Raw genomic sequence first — 16,750 nt, 5'->3', positions numbered from 1 at the left:
GGGAGGGAGGTGCTTCTGGGAGGCGACCCTTAATAAGAGATGGGAGGCGCTGGAGATGAAAGAAGATTGGACTCGATATGCGACGGGAGGGATATAGCACAATAAACACCCAAACTTGTCGAGTCTCTCAAATCTTACTCTTGACTCTTCAGTCAAGTCTCAGACCCCTCAAAGCGGCGCCCGCTAAGGTGAACCATTTGATCACGACCAAGAGCAAGCGCTGCAGGAGACCAGGGTTGTCAGATGCTTGTGTGCCCGTCATGCACCATTCCCGTTCGTCTTCCAGCGCAGCGCAGTCAGTCCAACGTTTGTCTCATGTCTCTGTTGTAGGCACCATTCCCGTCTCTGTCTCTCTCGCGGCACATTGAGAGAAATACAAACAATGCAAACACTGCCTCGAATGTGCAGGACTGGAGAGTGATAATTGATGTTATGCTCCAAGTGGATGCTGCGACACCCGGTCCAATATCTTTACAGCCTTTACCACGTCCTTTGCCTTGAGGACTGGTGCAGCGATGCCGCCAGACCCTGATTGATATCCGCGTGCAGCGTGCACGCGGTTGCGGGGGGGAAGAGTGAGCAGCCTTCTATTTGTCCCTTCCCCTTGGGTTCCACTTTACAAGCAGTTGCCAGTTGGTGCAATTTACTTCACTCCCGCCAACCCGCTCCGTGAGGCACATCCTGATCTTGAGGCACTGGCGATGCAGTAGTATACAGAAACTGTGCACAGCTTCGGCTTGGCAACTTGATGGCTTCCAAAATTCCGCTGATAAACAACGCCAACTAGCCTTACTTAGCTTGGCCTTTATTGGACTGTATGGGGGTTTTGGACGGTTTTGGACGGAAAGGTACCTAAATATAGGCGCCTTTCGAAAACCTAAGGAGATGTTGTACGTCCCTGACATAGGTAAGGCCAATGAGGTAGGGTAAGGCAGGTACGACATCTGGGGTGCCTTAGGTCCCATGAGGTGAGGTGCATGCATACACGTTGCTAGTGTAAAGCGTATGATTACATAAGCCATTCACCATACCGTAGCACGTGCATACCTAGGTATGCACGTGGTAGGCACGTAGGCAGGCCTCAACCTCTCCCTTCCGCGTTGGCATGCTAAGATATTATCCGTAGATCATCTTTATCTACCTTACACAAGGGATGTATTCGTACTACCCGACCGAAGCCCAAGGCGCCACTTGGACTCGATGTGAGTCTCTTACATATCGACACACGGGGGTTCCCAACGAGTTTGTCGAAACGGAGGTACCTGCAAATAAGGCCAGGTGCATTGGTGAACGAACACTTCCCGCAACCCCAGCTTATCCACCGTTGCTACCTGTGAGGGCATCGCTTTCTTTCACCTCGTCGAGCTTTGGGTCGCCGTCTAGATACTCGGTAACCAGTTGATTGAAGAACTGGCCTGTGTCCCGAGACACCGCCCGCATCATCCCTCAGCCGATACTATACATCACTAGTGTGGAAGAAGCGCTGATGATCTCATCAGAGCTGCGTTTGCGCATGCTACTTAGATCGTTCTCGCCGAGATGCGCTTTCAGTGGCTTTCTTTCCACCAACTCCTAGACCGCCAATTTGGGACACTCAGACCACAAGTCTATGCACATGATGGTTCCATTTTCTGGCGCGTCAAATGCATCATTTTACTCCCATTGCAACCTGGCTGACGCTACACTCGTTTATGCACGGCCCTCTTCAGCTGCAACATCATTCACCGCGTCCAGTGCTATAACGCCAAACACTAGACACCAACGTTCTCAACCCGCCCCAGGCTGCTTTGCATTGCATCGCTTGGCAGCTTAGATCACCTCACCTAATCCAACAAGGCCTATCCCATGCACCTCGTGTCTGCTGTCTCCAACGCCCACCCTCCAGGCGTGTAAAAACAGCTCCGTGCCATGTTCACCCACCGCGTTTTCAGGCCGCCTTTACCTATATGCGCTTAACAGACTGAGTCTCGAAGCAAAGCACGGCAATAATAATCAACACGGCATTTGACAGCTAGAGGGCGAGCACAGGGGGCTAATTTTGCGGTTGATCCAGACTCAACCTCTTGGTTCCATCGGATGACTTGTTGATACTCGAATCTTCACATCCCTATGAACCGCAAGACTCAATAGGACCCTGAGAAGTCCACCGGGTCTCATCCATGTCTGCACTTCAGCCGTCAAAGCAGGAATTGGGGGTTCGGTCGCGCCCATGTCCGCGTATCCACAAACATTCCTGCATGTGCTCCCAACCCGCCGCTGCCATGCTTTGCGCGTTTTGGCATTTGTGCTCGCTTGTCGGCACTGCAACCCGTCCAAAGTGACCTGACACCTGGCTCCGTCGTGTCTGAATTGTCTCATCCAGTCTTCTTGCCGCCGGATGCCTTTCTTCCTCGACAGCTTCGCCGCTCAGACCCAGACCTTGCTCGGAGGAGGCTGGAGCTGAGACTCCAGTTCCACGCAATGCCAACGGCGGCGATACGGCCACTGTGCAACAACGAGTTTCCTGTTCTTGGGAATCGCTCTTGAAATACGATTTTGTGTGAATTTACAGCCCAGGTCTGATTCATCTAGAGCCGCGTCACATTGGAACCAACCCTTCTGGTTCGGTTGCAGAATCAGACCAAGTGTACGCAAAAGAGAACTAGTCGAAAACACAGAAACAATACCAGTGACTTTCACAGTCAATCTCAGATAGTATTCACACAAGGCGAGGGATTCGAGTCGCTGTGAGGCGGTTCCCGGCATTCCAGATGACAGACAGCAGTACGTCTCCCGATATGATTCGACCGAATCGGACCCGGATGTCGGAGTCTACATCCGGCACACGGGACCTAATCCTTCCTCATACCGCTGCCGTAATCCATGCAAAGTCCCCCTTCTGCAGTCCCCATTCTGAGGTAAGAGATGTCATGTGACATGTCTTACTTGTTGTTCTGCCAGGAACCACCGCGGTCGCCATGTCTATCTTCGCAGACCGGAAGTTGCACATCCAGGCAACAGATACTCTGTTTTTTTTTCATGTTTCTCATTGGACAGTTCAATGATTTATAGCTGTGAACCATACACAATGTGCTACTATCTAGGAATCTTTCAGGTTAAATGCAAACATTATTACTTTGCCAGAGCAATGGATTCTATAAGCCATAGCTTCGCGTTGCCGATGGTTTCTCCGGCCCTGAAAAGACAGCTAGGTTGTCTGGGTTCCTTCTCTTCCGTCAAAAAGCATCTGATTATACTGCGCAGTCTCCAGCCTTTGCCTTGATCGAATAACTTCAGATGTTGATCTTCAAAACGCTACTAGTAGGCCTCCCTCACTATAACTCCAACTTATGTTATCATTGAAACAGACTTGATTTGATCCCAGCCCTCGCCGTTCTGCTCGACGGCTCAGTATAATGCTTACGGAACAATAGAACCAAAGTCGAGCGGTCGGTTTCGCATCCACCATCACCGACAAGCCTTTTGCTGTGATGAAGTCTCCAGATCTGGGCTTTGGCCTAGAGGAGGTCATCGGAAGATTAAAATACCATGCCGCCAGATATAGTATGACTCATTTTAGATAATTTAGGTCGACTTGGAGGGTGCCTCGCTGAGCTTCGGGGCATCAGTAGGTACTTTGCCTTACTTGTTTTCTCCAACTCGCCGCAGACAACTGACCTTGGAGGATATTGACTGTGAATGGCAGTGTATTCCTCTTTGAACAACAAAACACGCGGGGGAGGAAGACTAGAAATTGAGGCGGTGGACGCCGAGGATGTCTAACAGCATTCCTCGAGCCAGCTCACAGAGACAGGGCAATGTTGCAGTAAAAATCCCGTTATTGCAAACTTCTATCATAACCCAACCATGCTCTATTAGTGGGACACCGGGAATGGTTTGGGTCTGGGAAATACTGTCTGTGCTACCTTCCTATAGCATAGCCCTTCTCCGATAGTTCGTGTTGATTCTGTTCAGCCATGGGCTGGGGATATTCCTTGCGGTCGCCGAGACAGCTTTTGCGTCTTGGATATGATGATCACTGGCCGGTGCCTACGTCCCGAATGCATTTGACGAAATCGGTCAAGTAGGCAACTTGATGAAGGCAACGTCATTTTCACAAAAAGGTCCTCTTCCTTGCTCACATAATAAAGACTATCATTCAAAAGGAAGTACGGGCATGCTTGTCAACTCAAGCCAGCAGTATGCGAGAGTCTATGGAGATTTACAGCATCGGGGAGTACTCGATTGGGCAAGCTCCTTAGTAACAGGTCCTTCAGAGTAAAAACAAAAGGGGCAAAATTCGTTACCATCAAGATACAATCCCAAGCAAAAGGTAGTGGGAATATTGATCAGCAACATGATAAGTAATCTTTCCAGGAGAAGACCCTCTCCCTCCTTGCTCACAAGACACATAAGATGAATAGCATTCCAAATCTCGCTTTTCTACTTTATTATCATTGCGCCCAGTGAACGGAGCTGACAAGGAAGGAGGGCCATGATGAACAAAGCGAACAAGACAGTAGCAGCAAAGCAGCCTTTCAAGTTCCTTTCCGTCTCCCAAACACCTCTCTCTATAAGGAGAAGCAGCTAAGGAACTCCGTGCAATGCTCCAAAATCACGATGTCTATGTTGCTGGCAAAACCCAAAGCTGAGGGCTACCACTCATTCACAGGCTGGTCAAATTTTCAGGTAGCTGCTACAATGCACGCAGAACGACAGCGCATCCATTTTGCGAGAGATTATATTGATATATGGAGTATTCTATGGAATAGATAGAGTCGTTGGGCTTACGTAGTCATCTGATCATGTAGTATAATCAGGGACACGATGCAGTCGTGCTTCCGTCCTGCTGCACAGTTGAAATGAAAAATCCCAATAAGAAATCCCTAGGTGACATAAAATCCGCATCATTCGAGATAGATTCACAAACATGTAGCTTTTGTCTATCATCAAACGCACCTAGTACATGCAGCTGCATAGCGCAGCATCAGGCAAAATAAAGTAAAACGTACTGGCGCGTGACATTGTTATCTAGTCACAAGGTTTGCAGAAACGACTGGCTTCTTCTGACTTGTTCATTAAACTGGAAAGCCCTGAGTTCCCTCCCGCATCGAAATATTTGGCGACATTCGTGCTCTGATCATCAGTTTCGGACGCTTCATGACAGGACTTAGAGGTCTCCAAGGTCTTTACCTTCAACGAAATATTCTCATCATCGAGTTCGTCGTTGGTGAGGCTGATTTTGGGAGTTTCGACGGCTTCGAAGGTCTCATGAGCTTTAGAGCCATCGTCGCCAGAACCGTCATCAAAAGTCTTGCGCTTTTCTAGGTTTTCCTTTAGGCTTTTGAATGCGTTCCGCGTGCGACTTTTGAGGTCGTCAAGGCGCTGGCACTTGACACATGTTCCAGCTTTTCGAACGCGGTTCATCGAGTGCACCTGGCGCTCGCTGCACGTTCTGACATTGCCTTCCGTGTAGGCAAGGATATCCTGCTGCTTCTTGCAGTCTGTAACCTTCTTACCGAGCTCGCTGTGCATGCACTCATACACGGTGGCGCGGTAGAAACACATGATTGCTCGAAACGAGAACGAAGGCAAAATATTGAAAGCAGTTACAACTTCAGCTGCGTCGTCGTTGAATATATCGTTTAGCATGGTAGCTTTGGAACCGAAAATAGGAATGTTTATATCCTCGATATGGACAGCGTAGCCCAAGTCACGTAAATTGAACAGATCTCGAATTTTGAAACTTTAGAGCTGTTTTCTGACAAGTGTGAAATACCGTAGGGCTCTAAGACGTATTCTGTGCCAAAGAAGTACATGGGAATAAGTTTCTTGCACTGTTCTAGACTCAGCATTTCTGAACAAAAGGCCGACTGTCACACAATGTCATTGCCTAACGTGACATTCGTGCGGCCCAAGAATCGACGGAGAGTGATTCCAGGACTGAAGGCCTATTCGGAACTGTTTTCCAAAGATAGAAACTCGCTTTCGAGAACCTCTACAAATGTTGATGCCCAGACTGTGCCTTCGGACGCCCGACCCTCCTTCACTCTTGGCACTTGGTACCCTACTCTCCTCAAAGTCCTCATCAAGCTCGATTCGGCGTCAGATGATATCACGACTCCACGGGTTGCCAAAAGACACTCGATGTCTGTAGTGGAGTCACCAAAATACACCAGTGTCCTGGTATCCTCAGCTCCTTGCCGCGCTGCCAATGTTTGAAGAGCCTGCAGCTTGTCCTCGCACGTCATCAGGGCCGTCTGCCGCGCCAGAGAGCCCATAAAATCCGGTCCTGAGATGCTTCCATCCACCTCAATTTCATTAGCAACAACGTCAACGCTATAGTCGGAGAGAACACCCTTGATGAATGATCTCGACCAGTTGACGGAGACTACCGCGACGGACCAGCCCTTCTGTTTGGCCGCATCCATGAGCTCCGAAAACCCATCCCGTAGCTTGACTGTCCCTTCCTTTCGGGAATTTGCACCGGCAATAGCGAGATGTTCTTGGCTCAGGCCCCGGAAGACGCCTGAGTTCTCGACTCTCTGGACGGATCTCAGCTCAACTTCCTTCAGGCCCCGTAAGAAGGCGAGCTCGTCTTCGAGTGAAAGTCTGCCATCGGCGATTGGTCGATACTCGGACAAATGATCTGCATGATCTTTGCTGTATTCTACCAGAATCCGCTGCCATGTCGAAGAGAGATCGATCCCGTGCTGTTGCTGAAACTGGAGGCCGATTTCTGCCAATGTACCGATTGTGTCCTTTGTCGTAATCGTCCCATCAAAGTCCAAAACGAGACTGAGGGCACTTTGAGGCATTTGCGCAACGCAGAAATGATGGAGAGCGGCCTTGGAGGTGTATTGGCGAAGGGTGATTGGCAAAAGGCTCGACCCAACTCTGTCAAGTCGAGGGGGTGTCTTGATGACAGTTTAGTTCCCCACTTTGATCAAAGATGGTGTTCAGCCATGAAATGAAAACACCAGTTCTCAACTAAAAAGCTGGGACAGAGAACACGGTATTGCCCCATCTGTCGAGTTTGAGACTCCATACGTTGAATCTCAGTCAGAATACGAATCAACTTCACTCTGTCTCGCTCTATTGTTCTGTGATGATAGGGACAGCTGTGAGAGCCCTACGGCACGTTCATCGTCGCCCAATGTCTCTCATAGGGTATCAAAAAGTCCCTAAATGTAAGAGCCACCACCATCCGAGATTTTCCGTTAGGAAAAAAAAGTGCCCTTCCAAACGCCTTGCGATGCCCTGCGGGTTCCGTGGCCCGATCTTTGTATAATTACAATCGTTCACTACACTACGTCCTCCATAACCACCTCGTCGTCGTCATCTTCTGCGGCGGCTTCCTCCGGTGCCGTCTCGCTAGTGGCGCCGGATGCCATGCTCTTCAAGTGCTCCTGAAGCGACCACTCATTGGCATGAATACCAGACCTGTTCAATACAGCAATCTTCTCCAAGGTTTGGCGTAAGAAAGCCTCGGGCTGGTCAAATCTAGCCTTGAGAATTGACATTTTCCAGTACTCGTACTTCCTAAAAGCCTCCATGAGGCCATCCAACAACTGTTCCTCCGACATACGGGCGGACCTGTTTTCGGATTTCTTTGGCTTGGTTGCCTTGGTAGGCGCAGAGGTTTTCTATTCCTCATCAGCAATGGATCTACCAACTCCCTCAGAGTACTTACGATGAAGGAGCCAAACTTCTCAACCGCTGCAGCAGACCCATGGTGGATAATGCTGTTGGCTGCGCGCTGCTCCATGATCTGCAGGGTATGCTTGGGCCGCTGAGCCTCGACTTGCTTCCGTTGTAGAATTGCCTGACTCTCGGCGTTGTCGACTGGCTTGCACGCCAGCTCGTACTGGATTCTGGCAGCAATCTTTGTCTTCTCTGTGTTGAATCAGTCTCTGACCTACGCCGAATTACGGACATCAAACTGACTTGGAATCGCTTTGCGGTAGTACGGTTGCCATCGGCGACCCTTCTCGAATGGTTTCTTCTCCACCTTCTCCGCCTTGGGTCTCAGGAATCGAGCCGGGATGCCAGCATTCGCGGCATCGGTCCTTGCCTTAGATTTGGCCTTGAAGCCGGGTAGGTCCTCCTCGGTGAAAACGAACGTGCTACGCGCAATTTCCTTCCCCATCTCCAAGTCATATTCTTTGGGCATCAGTTGGTGCTCCGCGCGATCGGAATTAAGTAGCATTTTGAAACGATGCTATGCAAGAACAGTCAGCCCAGCTATTTATTCGGCCTTGTCGCGTCGCGTGTGTCACATTACCTCAACGCCGCCATCTGGACGCACCACGTCCCACTGTCGCATTGTGCCAATCTCGATCTCAGCATCATCCGGCAAGCTATCCCATGCTTCCCACAGGTCCTTCGGAACCCTTGCTAGGTATGCCTGACCGAAGGAGCCTTGATCGCTCAATTGATCAAAGAACTCTAGATCGCCAGCATCTTCGTATAGGTCGTCGTCGTCGACGGGAGCGGCAGGTATGGCTTCGGGATCAGGCTTGATATATGGCTCGGGTTTGATGTATGTCGATTCCGCCATATCGAATATTCTGGGTATCTCAGACGCTCCGTTGCTATCCAAGGTCGCAAAGTCGAGGTAAGATTGTTGGTTTTTGCAATGACGGCAGAGGGAACAGAATAGCCCACATCTATCTTTAGCTCCTTCACAGGCAAGCAACTGGGGAGCTGGGAATGAAAGTGAGGATCCACCCCGAACACCAGCATAGAGGTGCCTTCGTGCCCCAAAATGGACTAGCTCAAAAATCATGTGACATGGGTGAAATGGGGCTAGGTAACCTCTGCTTCTGGAGGTTCTCAAGTGCCTACCTACCATTGCATTCGCAGATCCGGAACCAAACTGTGTGCGCTAGAGTTCTGCTTTGCTGTAGGATGTGTGTATGTGTGTGCACTGGCTTGAGAGGCAAGCAAGTTTCTTGTCTGGCTTCTATCTTCTAGAGAATAGAGGAGTACTTAGAAAACAAACCTATTTGCACAGAAGGTGAGCACGGCCATCGAGCATCACGAGAGGTACCTAGCTCTTGACAAGGGCCTGTCCAAGTTAGCTTAGGGGACCACTTAAAAGCCGCATGCCCCACTACAGATCTGGAACTTTGGTATTCGTGACCTCTTTTAAAAAGACCCATCCACCTGCACCTTCCCGCCACCACTTACACCAGCAACAACGAAGATACAACTTTCCAGTATACCTTAGAGCTTCATATCGGCTCAGCCTGTTGCCACAGGGCCTTGAAGGGCACCCTTCTACCTTTCACAGAGACTTTCTCCTACATCAACCTGCTATCCAAATTAGATATTCCTTCGGTCCGTTATTTCAACAATGAGCCTATGATTCAACCGTTCCTTATAAGCAACCGCACTACCGAGCCTCTTCATTACGTCGGCAGCGAGACATACCATTAGCTAGGTGCTTTGTGGAAGACCCCAGCTACAACAATCATCATGGCGCCGACTAAATCACTTGCCGAGTTGTGCATTGCAATGTGCCAGAGACACATCACAGAACTCAGCAGCGTAGGGAATGGCGACGCCCTCCAATACCACCATGTTCGCGACATCCTCCTTAGGGTCATAAACCCGGCTCAGCTCCGAGAGATTGAGCTCAACTCCCCTTTCATTCAAGGCGAAACCTCCGAACTCTGGCTGCGCCTTATTAAGAAGGAATTCCCGTCCGAAAGCCACGAAAAGAATTACGCGCCTAAGAATCCGTCAAAGTGGTACAAGATATATGAGCGTTATGCAGAAGAACGCCGCGAGGCTCAGCAGCAGGCCGAGGCCGAGCTTCTCGCCAGGGTCCAGGGTCTTCAGCAAAAAAAGGACAACAATGTTAGCCGAATTGTTGACCCCAAGTTCGCCAGGTTTTTGCCTAAACCGCCCAAGACGGGTCGCACCTTTTCGACACTGCCTCGAGGCAAGAAGGAACTCCCGAGTACACTGAGTTGGGCCGCTGGAAGCAGGATGAAGACGACAACGGGTGCTAGCGTTATGAAGAAAGCCCGCAGAGAGGCCAAGGAGATTGTCGGCATAAGGAGCACCATGGCGGTCCCTACTGGCATGATCAGGGCCCCTCGACTGAACAAAGCTCCGCCCTCAATGGCTGCTGAGCACCGGATCTCGAGCCAACCCGTCTTTCGGCCTACGTCTACCAGCAGCCGCCCACCCACGCACTCTACATATGTTGCGCAGACTAAGGCCACATATGTGTCCGATTCATCAGATGGCGAGGAGGGTGATTTGTTTGGCAATGAGGGAACGCCCAAGAAGGGCAAGGCCGCGATGTATTCCTCTCGCAACAACCGGGATACGACAATCTCCTCCAAATCTGCAAACCCTTCCCAATCGTCTGCATTCAAGGATCGCAGCTCTTCTACGTCCGCCAGATATAGTTCTGGCTTCAAGCAGTCTACCTCTTTTAGCTCACAGACGTCGGGCCCGCGTCGTGGTGGTGGTATTCTCGGAAATGCCCCTCGGCCCAAAAGCAACATTCGATTTGAACGCCCACCGTCCAGACCCGAGCCATCCTCTACAAATACGGAACCATCTCGGACTCACAAATTGCTTGCTCAGAATAACGGTCCACAGTCCCCTCCTTTGCCAATGTCCTTGGACGAAGTACAACCAGCTCGACCAGTTTTGGGCAATCAGGAACTGCCCAGGAAGAGAAAGGCTGTCGACATCTTTATGCCCAAAAAGAAGACGAGACGCTGAGGGACGGTATGGTCTGGCATGGCTGGAAATGCAGAATCATGGGCCTGCAGTGTATAAGGTAGTCGGGCGTTGGCACAGGGACAAGTTACATAGCTTTGGAATTCAGGCGTCGGGCAGGATATGGTATATACCCTCATGCTTCATAAGGTGGTCTTGCCGATCACAGCAGAATTAAATTGAAATCATTTGAAGGTATACGTCAACTCGGCACTATTTCACATTTCACTGCTGCAATTGTGTGAACAGCTCTATTCTCCATGTGCGGGTTATCGCACGTAGTCCTCATGCGCTAGGTAGCTGTCTGTGTTTGATGTAAAACCTCAAAGCAGGCCCTTTCTTACAAGAGATAAGAAAGCCTGGCTTTGCGCCCTGCCTCGGTCTTCCAGATCCCTTCGACGGGCAATTTTCGATTCCCTTCTGTCGAAAGAAGACATGGCCACTGCGTGACATCTCCTACCGACCCCAAATTTGATATATGCTCCGGTCCAGAACACTGAGAACCACCTTTGTCCTGTCATCCTCCTGTCTTCTGATGCCCAAAGCCGTTATTGGGAATCAATCTAGTTCCCACCGCGAAGAGCAAGGACCAAATGCAACGTGGCGCCAGCCTCGAGGCCATACTCGGATGCGGACTTGTCGTCAACCCTGTTCGAGCATCTTGTTAGCCGGATTATCTCTCGTTGGATTCTGGTAAGCGGCCCGATCCTATCTAACTGGCGAACATATGACATGGGCCCCAGAGGAAGTATACACCTCACATTTGTTTTCCGCCGTAGATAAGTCTTTGCTGGACAGGCGGGATTCCTTCCTTCTCCTCTACCTTCTCCTTTATTTGCGCGACCTGTTTTGCGGAGGGGTCAGCGTCATATTCTCTCTATCTCGTGTGTTTGGTGGACGAAAAGTCGGGAAACCACGCGCCTTGTACTCGTTCTCGATGTCCAACTCGATCTCCTTGCCGGTGAGCGTTCGCACCCTGGTGGTGTAAGCAATCGTTCGAGCCGATACAGCGCTGGGTAGAGACGGATCAACGCCTCTAGAGGTTTAGGAGGAGACGGGTGTGCGTACTTGATCAACATTGTGGCGTGCGAGAGGTCGTGATAGCGGTATGTAGGCTTGGGTTTGGTTTGACGAGAGGTAGAGGAGGCGAGGTAGCGGGTTGTTGCTATTCGTCTTGGCGGGGTCGTGCAATTTGTTGGTTCAAGTTATGACGGTTGCACGATTACCCTGAGCTGTTCGCAGCAGTACCTACGCAGCAGGCAAGAAGTCGTGGTGGGGGAGGGGCCTTTCTGTACCTAAGCCGAGCAGGGGCGGGGGGCCTTGAGACGCCTGGACCCACCCCGGCACGCCTTACCTCACTGCGTAAATTGCAGACAGGTGCCGCAGGCATCATGGATCCACGTCGTCTCAAGTGATATATATATACTTCGTGTAGGAAGCTTAGCACCTTGAACTACAACCGGGCAGCGCAAAGAGGTCGAGTTATGATGAGGCAGCAATTAGTAGGGACTTTTCTTTTCATCTGTATCAGAATCACTGCGTGGGTTCTGTTTGTTGTGCACGGATGGACTGTCCACCAATCCTCTCGAGCCTCATGCGTTTGCAGATGAATTGTTTCCGAAGCTCTCAGAGGCGTTTTTCATTATTATACAAGTCCTTGCCAGATTTTGAGGTTATAGGAGTACAGTGTGGAGGTTTCGCGCCCAAATGCCAGCGCCTTATTTCTTGTCGCTATCGTCAAACACGTTCAGGCCCAGGCCCTCAGAGTCCAGCAACAACCTGTTCTTGCTGCCAGCTTCCTGCAGCTGTTGAGCAATGGCACGGGCATTCTCAATCTTCTTCAGCTCGACGTAGGCCTTGCTCTTCTTGATGGCATCTCCAATCAGCTCAGCAGAGCGAGCCTCACCCTGTGCCTTGACAACCATGGCCTGCTTCTCCTGACGAGCCTTGTCGACGACGAATGCCGCGCGCTGAGCTTCTTGCTGAGCAACCTGTTTCGCCTCAACGGCGGCCGTGAACTCCGGAGAAAAGGCAAGGTGCTACGGCGTATTATCAGCATGGAGTCGTGGGAAACTAACAAGGGGGCCATATACACACCGTCAGGGACACATCGTCTAGGAGAATGTTGAACCGCGCGGCACGGCGGGAGAGATTCTCGCGAACCAACTTGGCGACCATCTCTCTCTGGGTAATGAGCTGGGAAGCGTTGAACTGAGCGACGACACTCTTGAGAACCTCGTTGACGATGGATGGCAGCACTCTCTCGTCGTAATCGGTACCGAGTGTGCGGTAAATCTGAGGCAGGGCCTTGATATCAGGCCTGGAAAGGACACGGCAGGTGATGTTGACCATCTGTAAGTCCTTGGTTCCAGTGAGAGAGGCGACATTTCTGGGCTTCGCGCGAACATCGTAGGTGACGGGAGTCTCAAACCAGGGGATGATCAAGTGGGTTCCTGAGAGACGAAAACATATCAGCTCGTTGCGTCTGCCAATACCAACAGAAAAGATGCCCCCTCAAATGGCATGGAGGGGCGCTGCCTACCTTCGCTGTAAATCTCCTTGCTCACACCCGTTGTCCTCCGGTATTTGATCGCTCTGTGACCACCATCGACGTTGAACAGCGCATTTTGGGCCAGAATCGCTGCACCACCGAGAAGAACCAGACCGGCAAGTCCCATGCCTGCACCGCGAGGACCGCCGGGCATGCCGCCGCCGCCGAAGCCGCCGCGCTTCTGCTGCTGCTGAGCGACAGCCCTCAGGCGCTCGTAGGCCTCCTCCATGGGATTTCTTCCTCCAGACATGATCAGATCGGGTTTCGGAGCGTCTATCGATTATTGAATGTGCTCAGACGGGGAAGCTTCGATCCGTGTTGTTCTTCGGGCGATTGAGCGCGGGTTGCTGTAGCTTCAGGTTGAAGCTGATGGTGGAGCTTTGTCAGATCAGTATTCAACGTCACGATTCGTCTAGCGGAGCTCAAAAAATGGCCTTGGCCGGTGCTCTCGGCTTGAAATATGCCCGTGGCGGCAGCTGGTAGCACCTCAGGCAGCTCCCGATTCGTTCGAACCGTCATTAATCTAGGTAGGTGGCGCACAGACCATACCCAGATCGCGAATCTGGGACAGCACCACCACTGGAACTGTGCGGTACTTTGACCAATATTCCAACCAAGGAGTCCGCGTAAACGGCCGGAACATATTATGTTGCCATGATCACCTACCTAAGGTAGTATGCTACTTAGACCAGCATCCACGTGTGGACAGCTTCAAGCTTATCACGATACAATAAGGTAATATAAGGATGAAAGTCGCCGGCCACCCCTTCTTGGCTCTACAACCTCCTCGCGGCCTCCTCAGCGCGCCTGCCAAACTTTTTGATCCAGGCAGCATCGTAGCCATCTAACTCTACCGCACGTTGAGATAGGCTTCTCTTTGCGGGATGAACGTTGGCTGCGGTGATGTTGCCGCAGTCGGGCCTCTTCAAGCCATTTCCGAACACATCAACAGCCCAGAGTAGAACGCCATTTGTCCAGCCGAATCCTTCAACTACTTCGTATTCTCCACCGCCACCTGCGACGTTGGTCGAATTATCGCCGTACTTCTCAAACATGGTGCCGACACTCTGGGCAGTCAAGCCCTGCAGCTGGGGAGTCTCGCTAGTTGAACCCCCCGTAGCATACCATGTGCAGAAGGTAGAGTCCAAGTACCGCTGTCCGAGGCGGAGCGCAAGATTTTGGACGTCACGCCAGGCCGGATCTGATTCTCCAAAAGTAGCAGGCGTCTTACGGAGACCTTCCATGAGGACGTGCATCAATGGCGGCCAGACATTTGGCTGATCCCATTGCTGACCTGTCTTGAGATTTGTGGCCGGGATGCCGCCCTTCTTGTTGTCCAAGTACTTCTCCACACGCTGGTATGCTTGCTTGACCGCGTAAGGATTATTCTTGAGGTGAGAAGGTGCTGCCCCTGTCCAGAACGGGTAGAATTGAGAAACTGAAAAGAGGACTTGTTGTTGTGATCCGGCAGTGTTCGTCTCAACTTCGGTAGCATCGTCGTCTCTAGGAATGTAGATATTCTGAGCTCCCGAGCTCACATTATAGTCAAAATAGCTTGACAAGGTGGAATTCCACATCAAATCGTACATTGCTTGACTTCGTTTGACGGCGAGCTCAGTCCAAGTTAACGCCCCAGTGCCGTTTTGTGTGGAGTTGAGGAGAGCAGCGATGGTCATTTCATTCCAGTACAAGATGGAATTCAGCTCTACTGGGACAGTTTCTAGAACATTAAGAGACCTTAGAGGAAAGTATACGTCTCTCGCTGCATCTCCAGGTCGAGAAAGCCATCGTGAGGTGTAATCCCAGCCACTCTCAGCACCGGACGCCAAATTGGCATACAAGCGAGCCTTTTCAGTGTCGTTCAACTTCTCGACCTCGGGGTAAATGATTCCGCTGGTCGAGTAGTATGAGGCGTTCGAAGCAGTGACGTAGTCTTCTCGGTAAGATTCAGGTCTTGGCTGCGTGTTGGTGACGTTGTACCTGAAGTCATAACGTTACTTCCATGCCAAAAATTTGGGTACCTTGAAGATATCACTGACTGATTCAGACTGTATGTAGTCCCATTTCTATTTACTTCAACAGTTCTGTTGGTCATCCAGAACTCATGCTCCTTGATGAGGAGAGGAATGGCGCGTCCCAGAATGCTCCGGTCGTTCGTATACTCGACATAGAGGCGCACCATTTGCGCCAGCAATGGCGGCTGCGAACGGTTGAGATAGTAAATCCGAGCACCATTGGGTACAAAACCGAGTTTGTCCACAAGGTCCAAAAAGTTTTCAATGACGTTCTTGGAAATTTCAGTGAAGGCGCCGCCTGTGCGCAAGAGGCCCTCGAGAATCCCTACACAACGCTACAGGTCAGCCGAATAATCGCCATCTGAACGCGGAGCTATTGAGTAATTTCTTACAGAAAGAGTCCCAATAATAAGGCTCACGGAACCGGCCTCCGGCGACGACAAAGGTATGATTAACTGGAATGAAGCTGTTCGGACATGTGGTGCAATTGCTTGCTGAGCCAGTGTAGGTGCGGGTCAAGTCCGGCCATATAGCAATGACCTTCTGAGAGAATTCCTTGATCACTGTATCGTTTATGTTGTCGAGGAACTTCGGGTCCGTTTTCAATTGATCCTTGGGAACCTCCGTCAGCTCACCACCTGCTGCGGCAAAATTGGCGCGTAGGAAATCGTTGAGTGCGGTGTTATTGCTCAGAGGTTTCGACAGGTTGTTGAATGCCGCTTGGATTTCTTCCAGAGACTTGATGGCAGGCCTTTCAATGAACGATAAGTATCAGTACAGAGTCCGTGTCGAGTTTGGGGAAAGTGATGTGCGGTCTCGATCGGTACTTACATGTCCACGAATGTCTTGGAGTCTGAGAATGGACGTGCCAGCTCAACTTCTCTCAAAATATCGCCATGGCAGTAAATAGGTGAGTCGCAAGGAGCCACGATGGAGCCATTCTCATATAAAGCCTGGGCTGTCTGAGGTAAGACAGCTATAGCTGCGAGGGCTAGTGCAAAGTTGACCATGGCCTTCAATTGAGCTCTTGGAGGAGCTCGTACGTACACAATAGTCGTGTTACTAAACTGGTAACGCCAGGGACGCAGAAAAGCCATTCATGTCGGATGAGGCTGTTCGAATGAAGAGGCCCACGACCAGGTTTAAATGGACATAAAGGGAATCACGTTATAGTACATGGGGAGCTACCAGGATCAGCTGCAGAGCTTTACTTGAAAGGGGAAGCTTGGACAGGTTCGTCGCTGGGAGGGATCGCTGGTCGCCCGAGGTAGGCAGGTATAGAAAGGCAAGGGGAGACCCGGGCCGGCAGCAGGGGGCCACAAACCCAAATGTACACAGGCTTTCGCAGAGTGTTAAGACATTATGACCAAACAAGATTGGAAACTACTGCATTTTCTGCCGGTTTGTGTGGGCGACCGAGTAGTAAGTTACCGTTGCACGGTGCCGTTGGGCTTGGATTCTG

At 50.9% G+C, this 16,750-nt stretch overlaps 6 protein-coding genes across 6 annotated transcripts; 1 reads left to right on the top strand and 5 right to left on the bottom strand.

Annotated features, from left to right (window-relative positions):
• Positions 1-5,010: 5,010 nt before the first annotated feature.
• On the bottom strand, positions 5,011-5,547 carry CORC01_13969 (uncharacterized protein; the record flags this gene model as incomplete). The annotated part of the gene is made up of 1 exon (XM_022625583.1): positions 5,011-5,547. The coding sequence occupies one exon, from the start codon at positions 5,545-5,547 to the stop codon at positions 5,011-5,013; it is 537 nt and encodes a 178-aa protein (XP_022467921.1).
• Positions 5,548-5,930: 383 nt separating this feature from the next.
• On the bottom strand, positions 5,931-8,767 carry CORC01_13968 (transcription initiation factor IIF; the record flags this gene model as incomplete). The annotated part of the gene is made up of 5 exons (XM_022625582.1): positions 5,931-6,896; positions 7,305-7,604; positions 7,673-7,875; positions 7,927-8,200; positions 8,264-8,767. 5 exons carry the CDS (start codon positions 8,765-8,767, stop codon positions 5,931-5,933), a joined length of 2,247 nt encoding a protein of 748 aa, XP_022467920.1.
• A 692-nt stretch (positions 8,768-9,459) lies between these two features.
• Positions 9,460-10,725, top strand: CORC01_13967 (RNA polymerase II transcription factor SIII subunit A; the record flags this gene model as incomplete). The annotated part of the gene is made up of 1 exon (XM_022625581.1): positions 9,460-10,725. One exon carries the CDS (start codon positions 9,460-9,462, stop codon positions 10,723-10,725), a length of 1,266 nt encoding a protein of 421 aa, XP_022467919.1.
• A 560-nt stretch (positions 10,726-11,285) lies between these two features.
• On the bottom strand, positions 11,286-11,801 carry CORC01_13966 (ubiquitin family protein; the record flags this gene model as incomplete). Its single annotated transcript, XM_022625580.1, has 3 exons — positions 11,286-11,370; positions 11,651-11,698; positions 11,791-11,801. The coding sequence occupies 3 exons, from the start codon at positions 11,799-11,801 to the stop codon at positions 11,286-11,288; spliced, it is 144 nt and encodes a 47-aa protein (XP_022467918.1).
• Positions 11,802-12,440: 639 nt separating this feature from the next.
• CORC01_13965 (SPFH domain/Band 7 family protein) lies at positions 12,441-13,523 on the bottom strand (the record flags this gene model as incomplete). Its single annotated transcript, XM_022625579.1, has 3 exons — positions 12,441-12,761; positions 12,820-13,175; positions 13,265-13,523. 3 exons carry the CDS (start codon positions 13,521-13,523, stop codon positions 12,441-12,443), a joined length of 936 nt encoding a protein of 311 aa, XP_022467917.1.
• A 526-nt stretch (positions 13,524-14,049) lies between these two features.
• CORC01_13964 (trehalase) lies at positions 14,050-16,298 on the bottom strand (the record flags this gene model as incomplete). Its single annotated transcript, XM_022625578.1, has 4 exons — positions 14,050-15,253; positions 15,313-15,613; positions 15,681-16,039; positions 16,120-16,298. The coding sequence occupies 4 exons, from the start codon at positions 16,296-16,298 to the stop codon at positions 14,050-14,052; spliced, it is 2,043 nt and encodes a 680-aa protein (XP_022467916.1).
• Positions 16,299-16,750: the final 452 nt, after the last annotated feature.

Source organism: Colletotrichum orchidophilum (genome assembly GCF_001831195.1).
Source record: "Colletotrichum orchidophilum strain IMI 309357 chromosome Unknown Scaffold_226.1, whole genome shotgun sequence".
NCBI lineage: Eukaryota > Fungi > Ascomycota > Sordariomycetes > Glomerellales > Glomerellaceae > Colletotrichum > Colletotrichum orchidophilum.
The sequence above is the reverse complement of the archived record's forward strand: the minus strand, read 5'-3'. Positions and strand labels throughout refer to the sequence as shown.